The sequence below is a fragment of the Penicillium crustosum genome (genome assembly GCF_028827405.1).
Source record: "Penicillium crustosum strain IBT 35664 chromosome Unknown utg000003l_segment0_segment0, whole genome shotgun sequence".
NCBI classification, from domain to species: domain Eukaryota; kingdom Fungi; phylum Ascomycota; class Eurotiomycetes; order Eurotiales; family Aspergillaceae; genus Penicillium; species Penicillium crustosum.
Window position 1 is genome coordinate 2,718,816 of NW_026623124.1, and position 23,880 is coordinate 2,742,695.

At 48.4% G+C, this 23,880-nt stretch overlaps 11 protein-coding genes across 11 annotated transcripts; 6 read left to right on the top strand and 5 right to left on the bottom strand.

Moving 5' to 3' along the window:
- Positions 1-167: 167 nt before the first annotated feature.
- N7487_008096 (putative Rab geranylgeranyl transferase escort protein) lies at positions 168-2,030 on the top strand (the record flags this gene model as incomplete). Its single annotated transcript, XM_056875826.1, has 4 exons — positions 168-241; positions 293-411; positions 471-1,502; positions 1,690-2,030. The coding sequence occupies 4 exons, from the start codon at positions 168-170 to the stop codon at positions 2,028-2,030; spliced, it is 1,566 nt and encodes a 521-aa protein (XP_056728014.1).
- Positions 2,031-2,413: 383 nt separating this feature from the next.
- Positions 2,414-3,091, top strand: N7487_008097 (seipin co-factor family protein; the record flags this gene model as incomplete). Its single annotated transcript, XM_056875827.1, has 1 exon — positions 2,414-3,091. The coding sequence occupies one exon, from the start codon at positions 2,414-2,416 to the stop codon at positions 3,089-3,091; it is 678 nt and encodes a 225-aa protein (XP_056728015.1).
- Positions 3,092-3,210: 119 nt separating this feature from the next.
- On the bottom strand, positions 3,211-4,910 carry N7487_008098 (uncharacterized protein; the record flags this gene model as incomplete). The annotated part of the gene is made up of 2 exons (XM_056875828.1): positions 3,211-4,440; positions 4,497-4,910. The coding sequence occupies 2 exons, from the start codon at positions 4,908-4,910 to the stop codon at positions 3,211-3,213; spliced, it is 1,644 nt and encodes a 547-aa protein (XP_056728016.1).
- A 453-nt stretch (positions 4,911-5,363) lies between these two features.
- Positions 5,364-7,016, bottom strand: N7487_008099 (uncharacterized protein; the record flags this gene model as incomplete). Its single annotated transcript, XM_056875829.1, has 3 exons — positions 5,364-6,164; positions 6,227-6,937; positions 6,984-7,016. The coding sequence occupies 3 exons, from the start codon at positions 7,014-7,016 to the stop codon at positions 5,364-5,366; spliced, it is 1,545 nt and encodes a 514-aa protein (XP_056728017.1).
- A 1,327-nt stretch (positions 7,017-8,343) lies between these two features.
- Positions 8,344-9,786, top strand: N7487_008100 (fungal specific transcription factor domain-containing protein; the record flags this gene model as incomplete). Its single annotated transcript, XM_056875830.1, has 3 exons — positions 8,344-8,778; positions 8,831-9,541; positions 9,601-9,786. 3 exons carry the CDS (start codon positions 8,344-8,346, stop codon positions 9,784-9,786), a joined length of 1,332 nt encoding a protein of 443 aa, XP_056728018.1.
- Positions 9,787-9,927: 141 nt separating this feature from the next.
- Positions 9,928-11,226, bottom strand: N7487_008101 (NAD(P)/FAD-dependent oxidoreductase; the record flags this gene model as incomplete). Its single annotated transcript, XM_056875831.1, has 1 exon — positions 9,928-11,226. One exon carries the CDS (start codon positions 11,224-11,226, stop codon positions 9,928-9,930), a length of 1,299 nt encoding a protein of 432 aa, XP_056728019.1.
- A 506-nt stretch (positions 11,227-11,732) lies between these two features.
- On the bottom strand, positions 11,733-13,274 carry N7487_008102 (uncharacterized protein; the record flags this gene model as incomplete). Its single annotated transcript, XM_056875832.1, has 1 exon — positions 11,733-13,274. The coding sequence occupies one exon, from the start codon at positions 13,272-13,274 to the stop codon at positions 11,733-11,735; it is 1,542 nt and encodes a 513-aa protein (XP_056728020.1).
- A 381-nt stretch (positions 13,275-13,655) lies between these two features.
- On the top strand, positions 13,656-17,967 carry N7487_008103 (uncharacterized protein; the record flags this gene model as incomplete). Its single annotated transcript, XM_056875833.1, has 7 exons — positions 13,656-13,698; positions 13,759-14,614; positions 14,668-14,766; positions 14,819-16,248; positions 16,314-16,499; positions 16,562-17,768; positions 17,829-17,967. The coding sequence occupies 7 exons, from the start codon at positions 13,656-13,658 to the stop codon at positions 17,965-17,967; spliced, it is 3,960 nt and encodes a 1,319-aa protein (XP_056728021.1).
- Positions 17,968-18,701: 734 nt separating this feature from the next.
- On the top strand, positions 18,702-19,896 carry N7487_008104 (histidine phosphatase family protein; the record flags this gene model as incomplete). Its single annotated transcript, XM_056875834.1, has 2 exons — positions 18,702-19,468; positions 19,527-19,896. 2 exons carry the CDS (start codon positions 18,702-18,704, stop codon positions 19,894-19,896), a joined length of 1,137 nt encoding a protein of 378 aa, XP_056728022.1.
- A 377-nt stretch (positions 19,897-20,273) lies between these two features.
- On the top strand, positions 20,274-21,681 carry N7487_008105 (uncharacterized protein; the record flags this gene model as incomplete). Its single annotated transcript, XM_056875835.1, has 2 exons — positions 20,274-20,356; positions 20,415-21,681. The coding sequence occupies 2 exons, from the start codon at positions 20,274-20,276 to the stop codon at positions 21,679-21,681; spliced, it is 1,350 nt and encodes a 449-aa protein (XP_056728023.1).
- Positions 21,682-22,266: 585 nt separating this feature from the next.
- N7487_008106 (nascent polypeptide-associated complex subunit family protein) lies at positions 22,267-23,405 on the bottom strand (the record flags this gene model as incomplete). The annotated part of the gene is made up of 4 exons (XM_056875836.1): positions 22,267-22,502; positions 22,627-22,799; positions 23,059-23,161; positions 23,360-23,405. The coding sequence occupies 4 exons, from the start codon at positions 23,403-23,405 to the stop codon at positions 22,267-22,269; spliced, it is 558 nt and encodes a 185-aa protein (XP_056728024.1).
- Between the last annotated feature and the right edge of the window lie 475 nt (positions 23,406-23,880).

The window sequence follows — 23,880 nt, forward strand, 5'->3', positions numbered from 1 at the left end:
CCTCAAGTTGATGGGATTTCCAGCATCGAAGCTTATGGAATGACTGGGAATGCTTCAGTTGCATTAAATATCCCACTTCTCAACTTCATGACAGCTTGAGCTGCCAAATTTGGCTGTAATACTCGGACTTACCCGCAGCTAGGACTTCGTTCCTGATTTTAAACACCATGGAAACTCTGTCAGACACGACTTGGGATGTGATCATTGATGGGACTGGGATCTCTCAGTCCCTTCTGGCACTGTGAGTGACTCTCTTAGGGTGGTTGTGAGTTGAGCACTCACACTCCCAAAGGGCCCTCTCACGATCTGGAAAGAAGGTTCTTCACATGGACTCAAACCAGTACTATGGTGGGTCAGATGCAGCCTTCAGTCTTGATGAGGCCCAAGAGTGGGCAGAGAAGGTCAATAAAGGTGAGTTATCTCTTGTGTGTGGCTGGTTGCTTCATTGCTAATATGACATCGCCAAGTAGACACAAGTACATCACTGTTCAAAGATGCCTCAATCTTCAAACTTGATGTTTCTTCTCTAGCCGAGGACACAACCATTTCCCCCAAACTTGCATCCAGCCGTGCTTACACTTTGTCCCTGTCCCCTTACCTTTTATATGCCCGTTCTCAACTAATGTCAGCGCTCGTGTCCTCGAAGGTCTTTCGTCAGTTAGAGTTTATGGCTGTTGGTAGCTGGTGGATTTACGCACCTGAACAGCCTGATTCTAAAACTGGTGAGCTTGGTGCGGAACAGGTTTTATACCGCGTACCTGGCAACCGAGAGGATGTGTTTGCTGCAACTCATATCAGCATGAAGTCCAAGAGAACTCTCATGCGGTTATTGCGTCATATCACCAAATCCAATGAGGATGAAGCTTCAAGTGAAGACGAGGATATGTCAATGCCCTTGAACGACTACCTGGCTTCCAATTTCAGTGTCCCAGAGGAACTTCACAATCCTTTGCTGTCGCTGTCCCTGTCGCAGCTTTCTCAGCAGGATACACCCGCCAGCTATGCTGTGCCTAGGATCCAAAGACATCTGTCATCCATTGGCCATCTTGGCCCTGGGTTTGGAGCTGTGATTGCTAAGTATGGTAGTGGTGCTGAAATACTGCAAGCTGCCTGTCGTGCATCCGCTGTGGGAGGAGGCGTATATGCCCTGGACACGCAGATTAATGATTGCTTATGGCGGACAGGCCCTGAACATTCCGAATACCCTTTTCTGTTGAACCTAGGCAATGAAGGGTCTGTTCAGTCGAAATATTTGTTTACCTCGAAAAAGATATCGGATACTTCTTCCAAAGAAGGTTCGACACCATTGGTCGAGGTTGCCCGCTCCATTAGTGTTGTGTCCGCTACTTTCCCGTCTCTTTTCCCTGTTGCAGTTGAAGGTGCTCCTGTACCGGCAACTGCAGTTCTCATGTTCCCAGGGGACACGTTGGGCAGCCCCAAATCCCCGCCGGTCTATCTCCAGGTTCATTCAAGTGATACTGGCGAGTGTCCTCACCAGCAGAGTAAGTCATCCCCTGTGCAGTTCTGCCTGATATGTTCTCCCACACCGCTCGCATGATGATTTTTTTCAAAAACTTATCTACATTGCCTGAACTTGCTATGTTGAAAACTTTTTCACCTGATCACGAGCACCCTCAATTTTGATTCATCAGCAATATTGTCGTTCAAGTGGCTAATTGATTGTCACAGGTGTTATTTATTGCAGTGTGGCACTAGCTGGGCCGGAAGGTCAAGCGCTTATCGAGTCTGCCATGGATAGACTAATTCGGGCAGAAGGTCTCCCGGCTCGTGTGCTGTGGTCATTGCGATACACCCATAGCGGTCGTCTTGGCAATGGTGAGTCCCGGCATCTCACTGCCGAGGACAGAATTCCTAACGGCTATGTTTTCCCTCCGTCGAGCCTCGACTTGGCATTCGAAGATGACACCCTTGACCTTGTAAAACAGGCTTGGAAGCGAGTCGTAGGAGATGAAGTTGACGATGCTGATTTCATGATGTTTGACGATCGCGATGGCACTTCTGACCAATGATTCGTAGCATAGCGTTCTTTTGCATTACACCTATGACCGTATTTTCCCACCGAAATAGTCAACGAGATTATTCTATCTTTGATTTAAATATAACCGTTATTTAAATTATTTACTGCTTCGATTTTCTTCTACGATGATGTATCGATGTGTAGCCTCATGTGAATAAAATGCCATCTCTGTGGCTAACGGTGACGCAGAGTCAATACCGGCACAAACCAGTTGGCAGAACGCCCCATACGTCATGTTACTGACCTGATCGATATAGATACTCTTAATATTTATTCGTTTCTTCAGCGTGTTTGCCAACTAATATTTGCTGGAACACAGCTTGCCTTTATCTTTGTGTCTTTATTGATCACAAACAAACTCCTATAGCCCTCACAATGCCCCTCGACAATGTCACCAGTGGTGTGACCGGACAACTTCCTGCCGACAAAGTCCAATCAACAACAAGTGGAGTGGTTAAGAAAAGCGCACCAAAAAAGCTGAACCGAACAACAAAGGACCTAACCGACCCTGTCGTCCCTGGTCAATTTCCTTCCGACGATGCTCCCCCCAAAGGCGAGGGCATCGACAACAATCTCTCGTTTTCATCGATATGGTCCACTATCGCAACATGGTTCTCCACTCTATTCCCCCAAGCCTTTGATTACCTTGAGTCCTGTATACAGAGACTGGTCGCCTGGCTCCTCCCTCCGCCCCGTCAAGCTGCGATATATGAAGCTGCATTGAAGCGCCCTGCCGCATCAACCTTGATCATTTGTCAAATGATTTGCTGTGGAGTTCCTCTATTGGTATTCTTGGCTGGTGTTTTTGTCTTCGCTGCAGTATCGATACTGCTCTGGGCTGTGCTGTCGTTGCTCATTCTTGGTCCGGTGTTGTTGGTCACAAGCATGATGGGCATGTCTCTGTGGGGCTGGGGTTGGATTCTCTATGGTTTGGTTAAGTGGATTGATCAGCGGTTCTTGGGAGGTATGATTGCACGCTTTTGGCTTCCTCAGACGCAATCGGAGTCGACTAGTGGAGAGGGTCAGCCCGAGGAGGAGAAAAAGGACGAGTAATTCCCCGGAGTTGAGGGGATATGTGATTCTGTATATACGGATTCTGAATCATATAGCGCATGAAATTGATAATGACATTAAACACCAAATTGTATAACATATAGTTCATATATATAGGCTCAAACCACCTCAAGAGACACAAATGGTACCCCAGTGAAATTCTCGGGCATCGTGTAAGTGATGTTGTAAAACACGAATTCGTTCACAGAGTGATCAGTGTTGTAGGTAATCGTATACTCCGGTTGTGCGTTTGTCGAAACCTTGACATTCAAACCAGGTAGACCTTCCAGTCCAGTTACATTGAACCCGTTGTTGACCGTGAGACCACTGAACAAGAAGTTGAAAGAAATCGGACCGTGCGCAGATGTTGCATTTGGATATGAAATGTCCAAAGACCGAGCGGCAGCCACGGCATGAACAGATGACTCGGTGACCCAGTGTGAAATGCAGCCAATTTTATGATCGTCAATAGCCCACTGAATGACGGCAGGATTGAATTGACTGGGATTGATACTAGGACCTCCGACAACTATTTCGGCAACGGTTTCTGCGCCAATGGTCACATCCTTGGACATCCAAGCAGTGATATTGCGAGGATAAGTGTCGAAGGGCGGCGAGTAAGCCTGCGAAGTATACATATGCTCTCCAGGGAATTTGAGCAAATTTGTCTTTGTCTCGGCAGGCAAAGATTTCACCATTTCAGGCATTGCCAGGGCGAATAGAGGGTAAAACGCGAAATCATCCTGATGAAACATTCCGAGCTCCTGCTGAGGGACAGGGGCTTGTTCGCGGCCAACAACACCCCAAATAACAGCACCAGTAAGAGATGCATACTCCTTCATATCATAGCCATATGAACGATCCCAAGGGCCGGCGAGATTCTTCAGATTTGCATTGTAAAGCTGACCGAGTTCATTCCAACTGTATTTGAGCATTTCCGGGCCATACTTCTTCAACAAGCTGTCATTTGTGCCGTACTGGTTCCAGAGAGCCAGTGCCCACATGGCAACACCAGCGTATGTGGGAGAATTAAATTCAGACAATGTGTGGTGCATACTCCAGAGGTCGTAGATTTCCTGTGCGAAGTTCTCACCAGCGTTGGTTAAGTTTGCATCTCCGACTCGTGCACCAACCCAGTTTTGGAGAATGGTTCGCATCAACCAGGGATTGGAGTAACAGGGGTAAGAATTGTCGCCATCAACTCCCCCAACACGATAAAGATCGCCCTTGGCTGCGATATGCAAGGACTTTTCCACCTTGGAGACCGTTGCTGCTGGAAGTAGGTGACCATAATCGTTCAAGGCCACAATCCAGGCGCAGCCCACGAAATCGCGAATATTTGGATCCCACTTGATGATAATCATATTAGAAAAATAGCACGTGAAGGAATAACGCGTGCACTTACCGAGCTGTATGGACCGTCGTCGGGATATTTGAGCGTCCCAGGCTCCGATTCTGAAGGCGCTTGTTGATAGTCCCCATACCACTGTTTAGATGGATCGAGATATTGACCAGAGATGACATTGTCGAAGATACGGATGGCTTTTGCAACATCGCCTGGTCCGTTTCTGGCTAGCAGTTGAGGTGCATACCAGGCCGAGTGTCGACTGTCATAGCGCCCAGGACTACTGGTTGAGGTAATCAGATAGCCGGCCTCGTCATCCCAGTACTTGTCATTCCATTCGATGGCAGTATTGAACATTTCCACCGCATGTGATGACGCACCGAACCTGACTGGCCAACTGTCTAGTGGAGCAGCAAAGACAATCCCGGCATTGTGAACGGCATTGAATCCCAGAAGAACTAGTGATAGCTTCATGACGTGTCGGAGATGTTCCGGTATAGAAATGGCGGGCAAAAAGTGGCTTGCAAAAGAAGCTTAGTATCTTTTACTCTACTTCCTACTGTGCTCTTGCCGTCTTTATACTGTTTTCAATTTGACTTTCGGCATAGTTCGTTTTGACTTTGTAATTTTACTATGCAGTTTAGCTTGATGATACATAGGCACTGGGGTATATTACTCCGGTGATTTCGCCGTGATCTCCGAATATGCCGGTTAACTTTGTGTACAGCAGTGTCTACAGTGTCGCTCTTATCTTAAACGGGCATCCGGAAATTCTCCTTCATTGCCGATTTATACCCCACCCTGAATTTCCAAGAACTTCCCCGCTCAGAAGAAATGGAAACAAAGAGATGATTTCACCGATAATCGTAGGAAAAAGCCAGAAAAGATAAGACTGGTTTCATTTGCTACACATACAATACATAAAAATTACTTTAGCCACTTAGAACCGAAGGTGATAATCTGATCCTGTCGAGTCACAAGCAATGTAGAAAGTGCGAGAACCCCAACGCCAAAGGCCCACTTCGAGCTAACAGCAAAAGTCGTGTCATTGCCGTCCCGGTCAAAAGGTGGGGTGACGGGTGCCATCATCTTGTGGGCCTTCTGGACCGAGTACGGGGGGTACCGTGCAGCAAGAAGCCCCTCCAACCACGAAGGCACGGCGTTGATGTGTGTACGGAGGTGGGAGAAGGTCAAGACACCATGCGGGCCATGATAACGTCCCTGGCCGGAGTTCCCAACACCGCCAAATGGCACATCACGACCGGCTACATGGAGGCCGCAGTCGTTGAAGGTAATACCACCGGACTGGGTCTCGTTCAAGATGCGAGTTTTTTCGGCAGCTTGAGTAGTGAATGCATAGATCGCGAGTGGATGCTCTCCCGCACGCGTCTGAGAGATAGCGGTGTCGAAGTCTGCATCGACAATGGGGAGAATTGGACCGAAAAGCTCTTCGGAAAGAAGGGCATCGCCGGGCTTGACTCCGGTGACGATCGTTGGTGCGAAGTACAGACTTTGACGATCCCGCTGGCCACCATAGACGATTTTTCCGGAGGTCTTCTCGAGTAGACTGTCAAGGCGGTCGAAGTTGCGCTCGTTGATGATGTGCGTGTAATACTCTGGGTTGTTGGCTTTGCCTCCTAAGAACGTGTCAAAGTGTCGACTCAAATCAGCGACAAGGCGCTCTCGTAGGCTTGGGTGGACGAGGACATGGTTTACATTCAAGCAAACCTGTGTGCAGAGTCAAGGTTAGTTAGCTTTTGATGGCTGGGGGTGAACAGTGGTGAGCCTACCTGCCCAGCATTCATGAATTTGGTAACGGCAATGTGTTTTGCGGCCAGATCGAGATCCGCTGACTCTGCAACAATAGCAGGACACTGACCGCCCAACTCGAGTGTGACGGGGGTTAGATGCTTTGCCGCTGCTGCATGGATGATCTTGGCAACATTGGGGGATCCAGTGTAGAAAATGTGGTCAAAGCGATGTTCAAGGATGTATCCCATCTCCTGTGGACCAGCGGAAACACACCGGATCGCATCTTGGTCCATATATTGGGGAACAATTTCCATCAATACATCTTGAGTAGCACTTGCCACATCCGATGGTTTGAGAATGACGGCACATCCAGCAGCAATCGCGGCAACCATTGGCTGCAAGAGCAGACTGACCGGGAAATTCCATGCGCCGATAATCAGAGTCACACCAAGAGGTTCTTTGCGGACAGTAGCTCCTCCTAGGAAGTTGAGAGGATCGGTCTTTTCCGGTCTCTCATCCTTGGTCCACTCATCCAGTTTTTTGAGAGTGCGTAGAATATCTGCTTGAGTATTACCACAGTCACCCGTGTAGGCTTCTTGATAGTGTTTATGCAGATCGGTATAGAGGGCGTCACATATGCGCTTTTTGTTGTCCTCAATCATCCACCAAGCACGTTTCAGTTGACGACGCCTCCATTCCTTATTCTTGGTGGTGCCAGATGCAAAAGCACCCCGCACACTTTCATATGCCTAGAAAATATAAGCAATGGCATGGAATAGTATGGACAATATTTACCTGATCAAACTCGGACGCAGTACTGAAACCCATAGTGAGCTTTGTTGGGGGTCGATGTGGAGAATCTGGAGATGGATGCCCCTGGGAGGGAGGCGGATTATATGTGGGGGGGGGTTTATACCCGTGTATAATGCAGTGTTGAATCCGACGTACCGAAGACCCTGGTCCAACACTGCAGTTTGTTTTATTATTTTATGAATGTATTCTGCATGATCCTGAATTTCCATTAATTTAGGTAGCATTCTTGCGATATTTGTGTCGCGAAATGAGCCTCGGCGTGAGATGTTTTATGCTCCCCGAGGCCGAGGTGCATTATTATTGCATTATTATTGCATTGTGAATGGTACTTTTGATATAATTACCTATTGACTTACCCTCAGAAACTAGACAACATGCTACCCTCCAAAGACCTCGCAGTTAAATAGTTCATCCATAAAAACCACGATCAATCCCAAAGAGTGAGAGGTTGCCCTTGGAGACTACGTATACAACCATCATGTTTTGGATGAGCTGCCCAGCTCACAATTCAACTATCATATGCATCAAGCTTGCAGGGAAACGCAGAAAGGCCTGAGTCTCTGGAGTCTGGAATCTGATTGAGTTAGCAGGTTTGAGTGATATTGTCAAAGTGGTGGTAGGGTCTGTATCAGATTCGCTAAAAAAGACTTTCATACCGAGAAGAAATTAATCATTGATTTCCTTTTCCTGGATCATGTCGAAGATCTGTACATGGCTGGTCTGGACATTTGCAAGGAACTGGGTCTTCTCAAGCCAAGGAGGTTGGTGGCTGATAACGTCCTCTAGCCCTATAAGTTGGTAGATTCTAGACTAAACCAAAAGATAAAGCCGAAAGTGGAGATACTAGCGAATGAAAACGAATCAAAAGATACGAATGCCAATAAAACTGGGAATACTTATCGCTTTGACCCGCATATAAATAATACTCCGTACTCCGTATATCAGGGGGGAATGAATATCCTCTCATGCGGGGTAAAACGAAGAATGACTGCAATTTCAAGAGCTCGTACAGGCTGTTGGACATGTCGTGCACGACGCATAAAATGCGATGGTAATTTCCTATTATGCTCCTGCATCCACGCGGTTCTAATTAAAAATTTGTTAGAAACACATCCAATTTGCCGTCGTTGCGCCCGTAACAATGCTCCATGCGGATACGGACTCCGTCTGGTCTGGCATGAGGAATCTTTAGCCCGAGGTGTTTGCCATGGAAGAACGGGGGGTATGGTCTAAGCGAAAAGATGCTCGAAAGAGAGAATCACTGGAGCAAGTGGACGATGGGTTATCACTACAGTCAGAGTACACAGGCGCTGATCGGACCTGGATGTTTTTAAATACGACTATGATCGATCTCCAGATCCATTTTGACGGCACCCAGCCCAATTACAAAGGCATGAAACCGTTTTCACAACCAAGCCCGCTGTCGCCTTGGCTGAATACCATCCCTCCTGGCCAGCGATCAGATTGCGATCCTGTGCTCATGTCTTATTTCGAACACATCATCTGCAGCAGCTCAACTCTCGTCGATAATGTACATTACAATCCATATCGATATCTCATACTACCCATGGCCCTGCAGTCCCAGGGACTATATCATGCCGCCCTAGCCATCGCAGCCAATACACTCAAGCTGTCAGATCAGCGGTACCGGCTTCCGGCATTGGAGCATCATCATCGGGCATTAAATCACCTGCGCGGTCTATTGAATAAAGACGACTGGGCGGAAAATGAGCTGGATGAGATGCTTGGACTGGTCTTAATGTTATGCTGGTTTGACGTAGGATCCTCCTTGCTTCCTTGACGATGAGAGTCTCCTAACTCCCCTGCAGATCTCAGATAACAGTCGCCCTTCATGGGTTACCCATCTCAACGGGTTCCAAAATTTAATTCGGACACGAAAAGAACGCCCCGGTCGCTCATGTCACAGTCAAGATCTGGCCAGTTTCTTCAATCGTTACTTCGCCTTCCACTTAGTTCTAGCCCGCACTGCGTTTCGCATCACCCCTCCCTCATCTCATATATCGCCTCTTCTCCCGGACAGTATATTGGAAAAATCAGACACGATTGATCCGTACATGGGATTGAGCCCTGCTCTCCTATTGATGATCAATCAAGTAGCAGAACTAGCGTGGGCTTGTGAGGATGGCAACATAAAAATCAACCGTAAAGATGCTCATCAACTCAAGACGGACCTTGATAGCCTTCAACAAAAGATACCCACGGAAAATATCGATCCTAACATGGAGTGTGCCGCAATCGCAGAAGCGAACAGGCTCGGGGCCCTTCTTCTTCTCCACGAGATCTGTTCAACTAAAGCACCTATTAATCGCTCTGGTATCCCGACAGTGGAATCTGAGGAGAAGAATGTTTATGTTGAACGGATATTGACGTTGGTGTTGGAAAAGAAGGTAAATATGATGCGTACTGCAGTTACGCCTTTATGGCCTCTTTTCCTGGCAGGGTGTTGTGCTCACAGGGAAGAGGAGAGGGTCACTGTATTACAGTTGTTTAAAGAGCTGGAGGATATTCGTCGATTTGGGGTATGTATATTCTTCTATCTCTTTCCCTAATAGTTGGCTAACACCTCACTGTTCCTCAGAACATTACCCCTGCGATTGAAGTTGTCGAAATGGTCTGGCGCCAGCGGGATCTGTCGGTGCAGGATGAAAGAAGACTCCAGAAAAGGCTCAGTGCACAGCGGCAGAAAGATCCCTTGCAGGAAACCCGGTTCTCGTGGGAGCATGCCATGGTCATGTTGGGTGGGTGGAAACTCAGCTTGACTTGAGTTTCTACGTGGTAATATAGGCTTTTGTTTATGTTCTCTTGTATATATTCTAGGGAGATTATCTCAATTTGTATAGCCGACAGTCAAAATATATGCTAATTGTTCGACTTCCTTCAATATCCCACCTCTTATCTGGGCAACTCATAGTTTAGAAGCATGGCTTCTTTCACGTATCTGTCTACCCTTCCACCCTGTAAGGTCGCTCAGCTCCATTTCCGGATCTAAATGCGCAAGGTTCTTCGCAGTACTCTTTTGTCCAGCCCTCCATTGCCATTGACTGACGATCTCTGGGTCCAGAGTCCCCTCCAGCAAATCCGCGACATATTTTCCAACGATAGGAAGGAACTTGAACCCATGTGCCGATCCACCGGTTGCCAGGAAGAGGCTTTTGTGAGTAGGATGAGGGGTGACAAGGAAATGCCGATCAGCTGTATCAGCATCCCAGCATAGCCGTGTATAGCAGAAGGGTCTGTCTGCAAGCTCGGGTAGCACACGCCGTAGGTTCCGGCGCATTTGGGCTTCAATCTCAAGAGGGAGGCCATCGGTGGGTGCCTGAACGAACGTGTGTGGGACAGAAGTGGTGATGCCAGACTTGGTGGTTTGCACATTGGTGATGAATTGACTGTGAGCGATCTTGAAAATCCCATCTTCTTGAGGTGGGAAGAAGTAGCCCAGCTCGAGGTTATCCATAATGGGCATCGAGGCATAGTGTTTCGTTTCGGAAGGGGTAAGCTGGATATGAGCCACACTGTGTCCCTTGGCAGTTAACTGGCCCTTCACGTCTAGTAGTGAAGGTGTCCAAGCTCCTGCCGCCAGGATGACCACATCCGCCTCGTGTCTCGTGCCATCCGCTGTGACAACTCCCTTACACTCCCCCGTAATATCATCCAGTATCAACTCTTGCACATTCCCATCCGTCTTCCCCGAAATGTACTTCACCCCTTTCTCCTGAGCAGCGCCTGCCATCCGCTCGATAGCTGTCCCAGCAGCTGCCCAGCCGGCCGTTGGGTTCCACACGTTTATATTCCAACCATCCAGCTTGCCCGTGACAACAGAGAAGCGAGTACGGATCTGATCCGGCGTGAGCTTCTCAAGACCCTGTACCCCAAGCCTCTTACATGTCTCAATCGAACCCTCGACAAAGGGCCGGGACAGGTTCGCCGCGCTGAGAATCCACCCTGGGACATGGTAGAGCCCACGAAACAGGGGCCAGGACCGCCATGCTTCAATAGATTCGATTCCAAGACGTGCATATAGAGGTTCGTTGTAGTCACTGCGGATGACCTTGCTGATATCGGTGGAGGCTGCTTCGCAGGAGGGAGGTGCATATGGGTCCAGCACGCGGATGGAAGTGTAACCGCGCTGTGAAAGGTGGTATGCGGTCGAAGTGCCGAAGCAGCCGGCTCCGACGATGAGGATTCGCGTGTCTTTGTCCATCATGTGAGTTGAATTGCTTTTGCGATTTGGCTTAACCTCTCAAACTTTGAGGGGTGGCGCCGCCATATTTATTGAGACATTTTGCTCCGTCCTGCCTTCATTCGAGAATCTGATCTCGCTACCAGCTTCCTCGCGCACAACCATCTTCATCTTCGAAGATGTTATCGTCTGCGGGGGAGGGGTCTACTGCTTCGTTCTGACCTTCCGATAAAGATCTCAAAGCTCGGGGGACGGAGATTCTCCGAGTGGAGAGAGTTACGAGGGTGTTCGTTTCGACCTTCTTTTACCCCAACATTTCCCCAACTAAAAAACTGCCGAGGCGCTTAATTGCTGATTCCATGGATTTGGGATTGACAATTAAGATTACTTAAAATTACTCAGAGACAACCTACAACATAGGTAACAACTATGCTAAAAAAGATAACATATCCAATTCAAGGTCTTATTTGTCACTATATCCATATCCTTATCAATAACCCACATCTCCCAAGGTCCACACACTCCCTATCCTAATAAGTATACCGGAAAGACCGTTTTTCTTTATCAGTCAGATCGGAAAATGCAACAACCTCCGATGTCTCCACATTTGACTGGGCTTCCTTATCACGGCGGTTGTTTTCCCATCGGCAAAGAACTCCATAGGAAACGATAGCGACTATAGCCACAACTAGACAACCGAGCAGACCCTCATATCCTCGCGAATACGATGGTGCGTCGCCGGAACGGAAACACTGGGGACCAATGATGTTTCCAATACAATACGCCAAGAAGAAGATGGCGTTCATAGTCAATTTCTTGCTATGGCCGCTGGTGTTGGCCATTGGAAGCGAAGTCGACAGCACGTATGGCGCCCAGTAGGTGTAGAAGACGTAGTATGCTGCCAGAAGACCTTGCTGGTTCTCACGAGGCAGCTTCCACATTAGGATGGCACAGACCATGGGGACGAGATTGGCCACAGCGATAATGTTGCAACGGGAGTTAGGCACGCTAGCAGCAATAAAGCCCAGCAGGATCTGCCACACCGTTGCAAGCACACCGGTGGGGATACCCAGCACGGTAGTGATCAATGGGGAATACCCTAGACCAGTCACGATAATAGCCGAAAAGGTCACCAGACCACCGTTGGGGATGTTTTGGGCCAGCGAAAAGAGCGCCAGAAGCCAAGTCTTGGGGTCGCTTAAGCACTCGCGCACTTGGTACCACTTGATGGTTTTGTCTTCCATGCCGGTATTGTTGTCTTTGACGCGCTCGAGGCAGACGAATTTCTCGCGATCAGAGAAATACCAGCATTGCACGGGCGAATCAGGCAAGAATATGTACAACACACCAGCCCAGAGGAGGGAGAATGCACCCAACACAATGAAGAGCAATCTCCAGGGTGCTAATGACGTGTTTGTTTGGCCGATACCGTAGCTCACCAAGCCCGAGAAGACGGAGGAGAGCTGATTAAACCAAAACGCGACACGGAGTGGCTGCTCACTTGTCTTCCACCACATAACCGTCAAAATGCTGGAAATTGGAAACACGGCGGCTTCCGTCATGCCCATCAAGAATCGCACTGTAGCTAAGCCAGCAAAATTCTGCGTTGCCGCAGTACACAGTAGCAGAACTGCCCACCCCAAGACCATGCCAACATACAGCTTGGCCACAGGAAGTCGCTGAATGAGAAGCGCCGCAGGGTACTCAAAGCCGAGGTATCCAAAATAGAAGATTGAGCCTACCCAGGAGTACTCATCGCCAGTCAAGTGGGTGTCTTTCTTCATGCCGTAGATGGCCGCGTTCGAGATGATGACTTTATCAATAGCAGCCAAAACCACTGTAACCATGATCAAGGGAATGAGGATCAGATCGATTTTCCAAAGCACGCGGCGCGCTTCGGTCTCGGTGACAGGTTCCACTGCAATGGCTGGGTCAAGGCGAGCGAGGAATTGCGCGGCAACATCTTTGCCATCGGTTCGGTTTTGGGCTTCGAGGATTTCTCCTGCCTGGGCCTTTTCTTGATCAAGTGCAAGTTGAGGCTCCGGAGGGGTGACTTGTTTTTCGTCTGCCATAGTATTGAAGTATATAATTGGATATATTAGGTAAAAAGGAACATGTACACATCCAAAACGAAGGAGATAGTCATTTGGGATGGCTTTATACTTCACTTGAGCATAAGTGAACGTTAAAGAGAGTTACTCAGGTGGTTATCATGAAAAGTAAAATGAATTAGGGTTTGGGTGTGACAGGAAGGTCGGAGCGACTGATAAGCGGTGCATCTCCGCGTTTCTCTCCCCGCTTTGTCTCGGCATTCACCAACCGATTCGATTAGATTGTGGCGCTAGTTTTTTGATAAGTTGCTTCGCTTCGACCTGCTGATTAGTCTCAATGGAGATCCATAAAAGGAAGCCTTGGTCCCTGCATTCACAGGGAATCTGAACATATCGCACATCATGTCTTCTCAATCAGATGCTCCGAGCATCAAGATCGCCATCGGTGAGTAACTTGCAATTTTAAAATTCATATGATGTAGCAAATAGCTAATACGTCTTCCAGATCGTGGTGGTACTTTCACCGACTGTCTAGGTATTGTTGATGGTCGCGATGAGGAAATCGTCGTCAAACTGCTTTCGCAAGATCCAGCCAACTATGCCGATGCTCCGATTGAGGGCATTCGGCGTATTCTGGAGCAAGCAACAGGCAAGACTTTCCCCCGGGACCAAAAGCTCACGACTGCCGATTTCTCCAATGTCAGCATCCGCATGGGCACAACAGTTGCTACTAACGCCTTGCTCGAGCGCAAGGGAGAACGTCATGCGCTCTTGATCACAAAGGGATTCAAAGATGCCCTACTGATTGGAACCCAGTCTCGGCCAAAGTTGTTCGCGCTCAACATTCAACGTCCTGATGTCTTGTATGAGGATGTTGTCGAGATTGATGAGCGTGTCACAATTGAGGACTATCAGCAGAACCCCACCCCAGACAAAGAGAGCCTGCAAAAGTCTTTAGAGTCAAATACCTGTTTGAAAAAGGGTGTCAGTGGGGAAGTGGTTCGCATCCTGGAACCTCTTGATGAAGAAGGCACAAGACAGAATCTTGAACAGCTGTATGAGAAGGGCTATCGCTCCATTGCGGTCTGTTTGGTTCACTCATACACATTCCAAGACCATGAGCTTGCAATTGAGAAGATCGCAAAAGAAATTGGGTTCACCCAAATCTCCCTTTCCAGCCAACTTTTGCCGATGATTAAGATGACTTCTCGTGGTGCTTCGGCTACTGCAGATGCATACTTGACACCAGTCATTCAACGTTATATTCAAGGCTTCCGCTCGGGATTCAAGGACGGACTCAGCTCTGCCGATACCCGCTGCGAATTTATGCAGAGTGATGGAGGTTTGGCGAATTTTGAAAAGTATGTTGAGAATTACCTGGAATACAGGAAAGGAATGTTGCTAATCCCTATAGATTCACTGGTCTTCGTGCGATCTTGTCCGGCCCAGCAGGCGGCGTTGTGGGTTACGCAGGAACTTCCTTCGATGAGACGGATAGGAAGCCTGTCATCGGGTGAGCCAAACTTTACTTTATTTTATAAAACGATCGTCAACTAACTTCCCAGATTCGATATGGGCGGTACTAGCACAGACGTCTCCAGATATGATGGAAAGTTAGAACATACCTTCGAGAACACTATCTCTGGCGTGACAGTAATGGCACCCCAATTAGACATCAACACAGTAGCCGCTGGCGGTGGTAGTATTCTGTTCTGGCGACATGGATTGTTTGCCGTTGGTCCCGAGTCTGCAAGTGCTCACCCAGGACCAGCATGTTACCGCAAGGGAGGCCCTCTGACTGTGACTGATGCCAACCTTTTCCTTGGTCGCCTTCTTCCAGCCTACTTCCCTAAGATTTTCGGCCCGAACGAGAACGAAGCCCTCGATGTCGAAATCACCCGGAAGAAATTCACGGAGCTTGCAGACCAAATCAATTCCGAGACCGGACAAAACAAGTCCCCAGAAGAGATCGCGCTGGGTTTCATCCAAGTAGCCAACGAGTCTATGGCAAAGCCTATTCGAGCTCTCACAGAGGCTCGTGGGTACGATACTTCTGCTCACAACTTGGCCTGCTTTGGTGGTGCTGGAGGACAGCATGCTTGTGCCATTGCCTCTTCCTTGTCTATTGGAACTGTCATCATCCACCGATTCTCGTCTATTCTCTCTGCCTATGGCATGGCTCTTGCGGACGTTGTTCATGAGGCCCAAGAGCCAGCATCGGGAGTGCTGGATCAGACAGCCATGCAAAGCGTTACTGAGCGTATCACTGCGTTGAAGTCTAAAGTCACTACTGCATTGACCACGGACGGCATTGATGAGACTCAGATTCAGCATGAAATTTACCTCAACCTGCGGTACCAGGGGACGGACAACTTGCTGATGGTGCTCGAACCTGAACACGGAGACTTTATTGCTGAGTTTGTCAAAGAGCACGAGCGCGAGTTTTCTTTCACATTCCCCGGTCGCAACATCCTTGTCGAAGACATTCGAGTCCGAGGCGTTGGAAAGGCAACCTCTATCGCACCAGAGGCACCTCAGCAAGAACTCAAATCAGTTACCAAACAACCCGTGGGCGCAGAGAAACAGGATGATTCATCTTCTGTATACTTTGCCGGCGTCGGTGAAGTCACTACACCGGTATTCTTCCTGGATAACATGAAGCCAGGGTATTTCCTTGAAGGTCCTGCTATGATCATTGACAAAACTCAAACTATCGTTGTTGAGCCAAATGCCACAGCTACAATTCTGTCGCGGCATGTAATTCTGGATGTCCAGTCTTCGAAGAAGCAGACTGCCGATGCAACAGTCGTGGATCCTATCAGATTGTCTATCTTTGGTCACCGCTTCATGTCTGTTGCTGATCAGATGAGCCGGATGTTCCAAAAGACCTCCGTTTCAACAAACATCAAAGAGCGACTTGACTTCTCCTGTGCTGTGTTCTCTCCTGATGGAAAATTGGTTGCGAATGCGCCAAATGTGCCAGTGCATCTAGGAAGTAAGTTGACCCAAGTTTTGAACGATTGTTTGTTGACCAAAAGAATGCCATGCTAATTTCTCTAGGTATGGAGTATGCTGTCCGGTATCAGCATGAGAAATTCGGAGGCAATTTGAAGCCTGGCGATCACATTCTTACCAACCATCCTCTTGCCGGTGGAACACATCTTCCCGATATTACTATTGTCACTCCAGTGTGGGATGGCGAGGGCAAAAACATTATCTTCTATGTTGCCTCTCGTGGTCATCATGGTAAGCATGAAGCTCTTTCCCTTTACCTTTACCATTTGTCCAGCCGTGCTAACCAAAATCAGCTGAAATCGGCGGCATCGCACCGGGATCTATGCCTTCAAACAGTAAAATGCTGTATGAAGAAGGTGCCATGACAATGGGCTTTAAGGTGGTATCAGAAGGCCGCTTTGACGAAGAGATAGTGCGGAAGTTCCTATATGATGAGCCCGCTTCCTACCCTGGTTGCAGTAGCACCCGAACATATAACGATAACGTCTCGGATTTGAAGGCTGCGATTGCAGCAAATCACAAGGGTGCACAGCTCCTGGAGGCTCTGGTGGTCGAGAACACATTGGGAGTGGTTCACTTCTACATGGATGCAATCAAGCGCAACGCAGAGGTCGCGGTCCGTGAACTGCTCAAGTCCATTGGCCGCAAGAACAAGGGAGTTCCTCTCCGATTCTCTGACTTCATGGATGACGGCACCGAGATCAAGCTGGAAATCCGCATCGATTCTGAGACTGGGTCTGCCGACTTTGACTTTACAGGCACTGGCCGCGAAACATTCAACTGCCTCAATGCCCCCAAAGCGATTGCCCACTCCGCTATCATCTACAGTTTGCGGGCGCTGATTGATGTTGACATTCCTCTTAACCAGGGCTGTCTCGCGCCGGTTAATGTGATAATCCCCTCTGGCACACTTCTCAATCCATCTGGCCATGCCGCTGTCTGCGCTGGTAACCCCATCACCTCTCAGCGTATTACTGATGTCGTCCTGGGTGCATTCAATGCCTGTGCTGCGTCCCAGGGCTGCTGCAACATCATCTCATTTGGTATGGGTGGTGTTGATCCCAAGACCGGCGTTGAAGTGCCTGGATTCGGCGTTGGTGAGACAATCTGCGGCGGCTCTGGTGCTGGACCGTCCTGGAATGGCACGTCTGGTGTGCATGTTCACATGACAAATACACGCATTACAGATGCGGAGGTCTACGAGCTGCGGTACCCGGTCATCTTACGCAGGTTCTGTATTCGAGATGGATCTGGTGGTGTTGGTCGCTTCCGCGGTGGAGACGGTGTTATCCGTGAGCTAGAGTTCCGTATGCCTCTTTCAGTGTCTATGCTCAGTGAACGACGCGTCTATCGTCCGTATGGATTGGCGGGAGGCGAGTCTGGACAAGCAGGCTTGAATCTTTACATGAAGAAGGAGCTCGACGGAACAGAGAGAATGATAAATATTGGTGGTAAAATGGAGCTTGTGGTCCAACCTGGGGAGCGGATTCTGATTCATACGTGAGTGATTCATCTTTTTCTTCGTTCATCTGAACATGTATGCTGACGATTCATTTTTAGACCTGGAGGTGGTGGCTGGGGTAACGCATCCGACGATGAACTAGTGGAGAGTGAGAGCAAAAGCCATCAGAACTCCTCGACTTTCCAGCCACGAGGAAGTGTACATGCATTCAGTGTCGCTGCTGAGGCGGCAATGTAAGGGAAATGGGATATAGATGAAATCATGTAACTATGATACTTTTATTTTTTTTTTTTCTAAAATTATGCTATGATGTCTTTAATGAATTACAGGTATTTACTTTGCGTAAATTTATAAACATATAGACACATAAATATCTATATATCCCCTCGACCCTAATCCTTTGTAGAATGCCCAGCCCGCACCAAGGGATCGACGCACCTCCACAAACCTCAAAACGTGGACCAACTCATTCATCCACACATTGATCTCCCTGGATTTGGTCTGGTCTGTGGTAAATCATGACTTCCACTCGATCTTTATTGAAGATCGCAATAATTCTCTTTGCTGTTACCCTAGGTCTCGTCATTTACCAAGAGTCTCGGTCTCCGTCCCTCTTCAAAGAGCAATCTGAATCACCTTACTCTGGGAGGTGGAAAACATGGTTTTCTTTATCTCAGTCTAAAGTGCCAGGCTCAAAGCCGTCTCCAGGGAAGGGGTGGAATGTTATCTACCATCTGGGAGGAAATGGGCCCTGGATTGAGAACAGCGGTGAAGGTACAGATCCAAATCTAGCACCCCCAGAAGGATGTCTAGTAGACCAGGTGCATTTAGTATGTTCCCTAATAATTTTTTACTACGCTTTTGCTAATGGAATCTAGTTATCTCGCCACGGAGAACGATATCCAACACCTTCTGCAGGGGGGAGTAGGTCAACCCATCGGTTGAGTATAAACATGTTTTAATGTTTCCCAATGACAGGACATCTCCGGTTTCTGAAGCGAGTGGAAGAGACTGGCCTACCGGTCAATGGATCTCTTGAATTCTTGAATGACTGGACCTATTTCTCCAACAACCCCGAAAGAGACTTTGGGGAGTTAACCAGCACAGGCCCTTACGCCGGCACGTTGGATGCATTCACGACTGGTGTCAGATTCAAGACACGATATGAAAATCTGATTCCGAGAGACAGCCGCACGCGTCTATGGGCAAGTGACTCGGGCCGCGTGATTGATACAGCGCGTCATTTCGCCTCTGGTTTCTTTGGCCTAGACTGGGAGAGCTCTGGAAAAGCACAGCTGCAGGTTATTCCTGAATCTTTTGATAGGGCCGCAGACACTTTGACCCCAGGTGATACATGCCTCAGGTATCTCGAAGATCCGGTTTTTGGCCATGACAATGGTTTGGAGATGCTTGTGCAGTTCCAGGAAACCTACATTCCTGCAATTGCAAGCCGCCTGATCCACGAGGATAACATCGGTCTAAATAACCTTTCCAATGAGGAGGTCTACGGTATGCAGGAGATGTGTGGATTTGAGCTTATGGTGCGAGGAACAAGTCCATGGTGTGAAATATTTACCAAGCAGGATTGGTATAACTTCGAGTACGCCCGCGATCTGCTACTTTACTATCGTGCCGGACCAGGTAGCCCATACGCTGGTACGATGGGATGGCTTTGGTTGAATGCAACAACTGGACTGCTTCACGAGGGACCGATGGCTGGAAGCATATTCTTGAGTTTGTAAGCCTAGCTCATCGTTTGTCTCGTGTGAAGAGAACTGTTACTAATTTGATACCAGTGTACACGATGGCGATATAGCCCCATTCCTCACAGCACTAGGAATATTCACTGGCGACAAGGAACTTCTTCCCGCAACACATATCGCCACAAATCGTGAATGGCGCATTTCTCCTATTCTCCCCATGGGCGCAAGGGTCACACTTGAACGATTATCTTGCTCATCAAACCACGAGGATTCATACGTCCGAATCAATATCAATGACCGGATCACACCATTGCCATTCTGCAAGTCAGGTCCTGGGAAGTCATGTCCTCTCAATCAGTTTGTGGAACATGTTAGTGAACGAAGGCAAGAAGTAGGGGATTTTGCAGAACGGTGTGAATTGGCAGGTGATGCTGGACATATATCATTCTTGCATCAAGATTGACATAGCATTGTGCAGTTCCCATATTATGTGAAGATATTAGGGTTGAGTCTAAAATTGCACTGCAAGGAATCTGATTCAATTATTCATTGTGAGGCCATCCCTCACAAATCAATCATCAGATAAACTAAACAATAAACAAAAAAAATAAATCAGAAGAAAAGAAGATTGAGGGTTGGATTTTTCTAGTAGATATGGTCCCACGTGACCGTATCCCGGCGAACCAGTGTTTACCAAAAGTTTTGGATCCCTCGATGCCGGACAAATTTACTCATTTGTGCATTCATCTCACAGAACCTCCCTTTATTCAGCTCTCACTTCTTCACATCTCTTGACACTCCACATTCAACCAATCCCTTGACCGCATCCCATCTACCGTCATGGAGTATCACTCCGTCCCACCGGAGGAACGCGCCAGAGACGAGGATGGCAACCTCCTCCCTTGGGGTTATGTTTACAAAGAGTATGTTCGATAATATCTATAACTCCTCTCCTATCAAAACTGACCAAATGTTTTCCAGTGAATCTCGCAACCCTCGACGACCACCCGAAGAATCAGGACCCTTTGGCAAGAGAAGAAATGCTCGATACGATAATGCCCGCTCACGAACACGGACTGGAACACCAGCAAAGCGCGAGAACCCTAATGTCGCCGAGTTCGGTCGGCTATTCTCACAGCAACAGCAGGAGGAGGAGAAAACACACGGCTTGCCCAAGTCATCATCGTCATCCAGTCTTGACAACCAACGGAAGCAAACAGAGAAGGTCGCTACCGAATGCATACTCTACGGATACAAAAACAAGGACCACGAGTGGAAAGTGATCGACAAATACGAGCGCATCTCTCAGGGCATGATCTGCGAAGATTACCCTCGCAACGACCCGAATTCAGGGAGCCAGTACACCCAGCTATTGAGCGGAAGCGACGTCGTCATCCGAAACCTGTCAGCCGATGCGAATCGCAAGTCGAAGCGCTACGCCGGTGGCTACCACTGGATCAAAGTCACATACGACTCGACCCAGTCCGCAGACCGCGCGTGCTTCTATTCGCCTCAGGAAATCGATGGACACCTTGTTTTCTGCGAGCTGTACAATGGCCACGGCCCAGCCGAAGACGCCCCCATCCCTGCAGACTCTGCCGCGAGCAGTCGGGTTCGCAATAAAGCTCCGCGCACCTTGACCACCTCGCACTCGACCGCCTTCCTCTCCAACTCCAGCAAAGACCAAGACCGCATGACATTGCCTCGATCCTTTGCCATGAACAACCTTTCCAGTGTACAGGATATGCCAGAGGACGAAGGACACTCGGTCGACTCCTCGACGATCGCAGGTACCTCCAACGATACAATTACATCCACTGCAACCTCTGCGACTGCCACTGCCACACCCTCGTTCCAGCAAGACAGTTTCAATACAACAACTTCAGCGTCCACATGGACGACAGGAGCTTCGTCCATTAACGATCGCACTTCAGTCCACCAACGCCGAGCTCCCGCTCAGGCCGAACCCGCAGCCGACAACGAATTCATGACGCATATTCCGACCGTCCGCCGTACCAAGCTGCGCCCCATGCTTGAAGCACTTCCTCCACAGCCAACCATGACTGAGCGCATCCTCCGCTCAATTCCCATCCTGAGCTGGTTTACAGGCGACATCGTGGGCGAGGGCCCCGTGCTCCGCGAGGACGGCACATTTGATTCGGAAAAATCCGGCCTTTACTGGAGATTCTGGCATACGTTCGATTATTTCCTGAGAACGGATATGTGCGGACTGAAGGAGGATAGTTGAGGCGACATGAAGACCATCGAGCACTATGGAAATGGAATACCTTTTCGTCTTTTATTATTCACTATTCACTACATTACGGATCTTTCGCCACAATTGCAAATGCGCGATCAACTTAGAATCCGAATCGCTACAAAGCTCGAGGGGTCAGTCCTGAACAGTACTGCGCGCATTGCGCAAGGCATGGGGGTCAATGGCTTTGCAGTAAAATGGCTCGGCCTTTGATCAATGGATAATGTGTACGATAGCTGCATCTGATACAGACATAATGAACTGTCCTTAGACTGCGCGCAAAATTAATACACTGTAGAACAGTAACAAGTACAATTCTTCATACTTCTGCTTCCACGACTCTTCGAATAGAATCATCGAGCTGCCAGAAGCTTCCTTCTTTCCATCCCCAGGTGCATCAATAACCGTTATAAACTCATGCATCAAGCCTGTCCACGAGGCAGAGACGAAACAGTCATCAGAGAAAGAGAAAGAAAAAAAGACTCAACAAAAAACAACTCTCAAACCGGAGCTTAAATTTCATTGATCATAGACGAAAGTTTTTAAAGACTCGATTTAGTTCGCATCTAGGCGTATTTATTCCTTAGTCTCGAAGTTCTCGCCCTCGACGAGGTCGGGGATATCATCCTCCTCGTCGTCCTTCTTATCGCCCTGCTGCTTCTGCATGTTCTGGTAGCTCTCGGCGAGCTTGCGCAGGGAAGCGAGGGAGTCGGGGCCGAGCTGGTTGAGGATGTTGGGGACGAGCTCGGTGAGCTCCTTCTCCTCACCGTTGCCGTACAGGGCGAAGGTGTTGGAGGGGACGGCACCGTGAACTAATGCGATGAAATTATTAGACGTTTTTTGTTCGTTCCTTCTTCTTCGTCTTCTTCGTCTTGTTCTTCTCTTTTGTGTTGCAAAGACCAAGGTTGGTTTCAGGAGTGGCTTTTTTCTACTCACCACGGGGGTTGGCGAAGTGGATGACGTTGCCGTCCTCCTTGAACATGTTGACCTCCTCAATACCCTGGATGGGCTGGACGTTCAGCTTCTTGAGAGCGGCCTGGAGCTTCTTGTCATCGGCGCCGGAGTTGCGGACGACCTTCTTGACCTTGCGGCGGGGGGTACCCTTGCCACTGTAAAATTTGTTAGTTGGTTGGACATTGGACGGTTGATAAAATGTGGTTGGCTCGGTGTGGATGAGTTGGGTGAATATGGGTGGTGGGGGTGGATGAAATGGGGGGGGGGAATCCGAAAAGATCGAAGGAATGCGAGAATTCAAAAGGCCGAGAGTCAGACTGGATTCTCCATGCTATGCGATATTTATCTTCGGGTTCGATATTTGGGATATAGCGCCGTCGCATGGATTCGAAAATGGAAAATCCGTAGTCTGACTATCGGCTGTGTCGAATCCGGGTATTGCAGTTCGAAAATTCGTTTCCTCCATAGGGAATCGAGAGGTCGGGATGAAAACAATTCTGGATAGAGGATACATACCCTGTTAAGAAGAATCATGTTAGCTATCGAATTTGGCACAAAAGTCTACCCAAGACATGCAAGTTAAATTGCACCTGGACAGAATCCTTTGAGATATGACCAAGCTCCAGGGCTACCAATTCCACAGAATCGCAGCTCCACGTCATGACCCAGATCATATCTCAAGCTCAAAAATCCTGGAAAAGACGCAGAAACGTACCGATGCGAACGCTCGCCTGCATTCTAGCCAACTTTGCTTGATCCATGATGAAGTCTGGAGGGGTGATCGCCTGGCGCGGGATTAGCTGGTAATTCGGGTATGAGGGATTTGAAGAAGAAATGTAGAATTGTTCAAGTATTTCAACAATTACACATCAATTTTGGCGTACCGTTAAAAAAGGGTTGAGGGGGAGATGGTAAGAGGGAACGTGAAGTGGAAGTGGGTGGAATGATGATGCATCCCCAAGAGTTTTGTGTGGGGAGTTTGAGAATATTCGCTAATGCGCCGATTTGGGTTAACGGGCTGTTTTTTGGCTTTAATGTCTACGCTTTGATATGTTTTATATCTTGATTCTATTGTAAATATTGATCTATTTGTTTCTTTTGGTGTTTTTGGTTATTCGTCAAGTTGCCAGTGGGATTGTGGGATATTGGGATGCTCGGCTAAACCCTAATCGGGCCGGGAGAGATGGAGATATATACTTCAACTTCAAACCTCCCGAGGTCAACATGGATCTATGT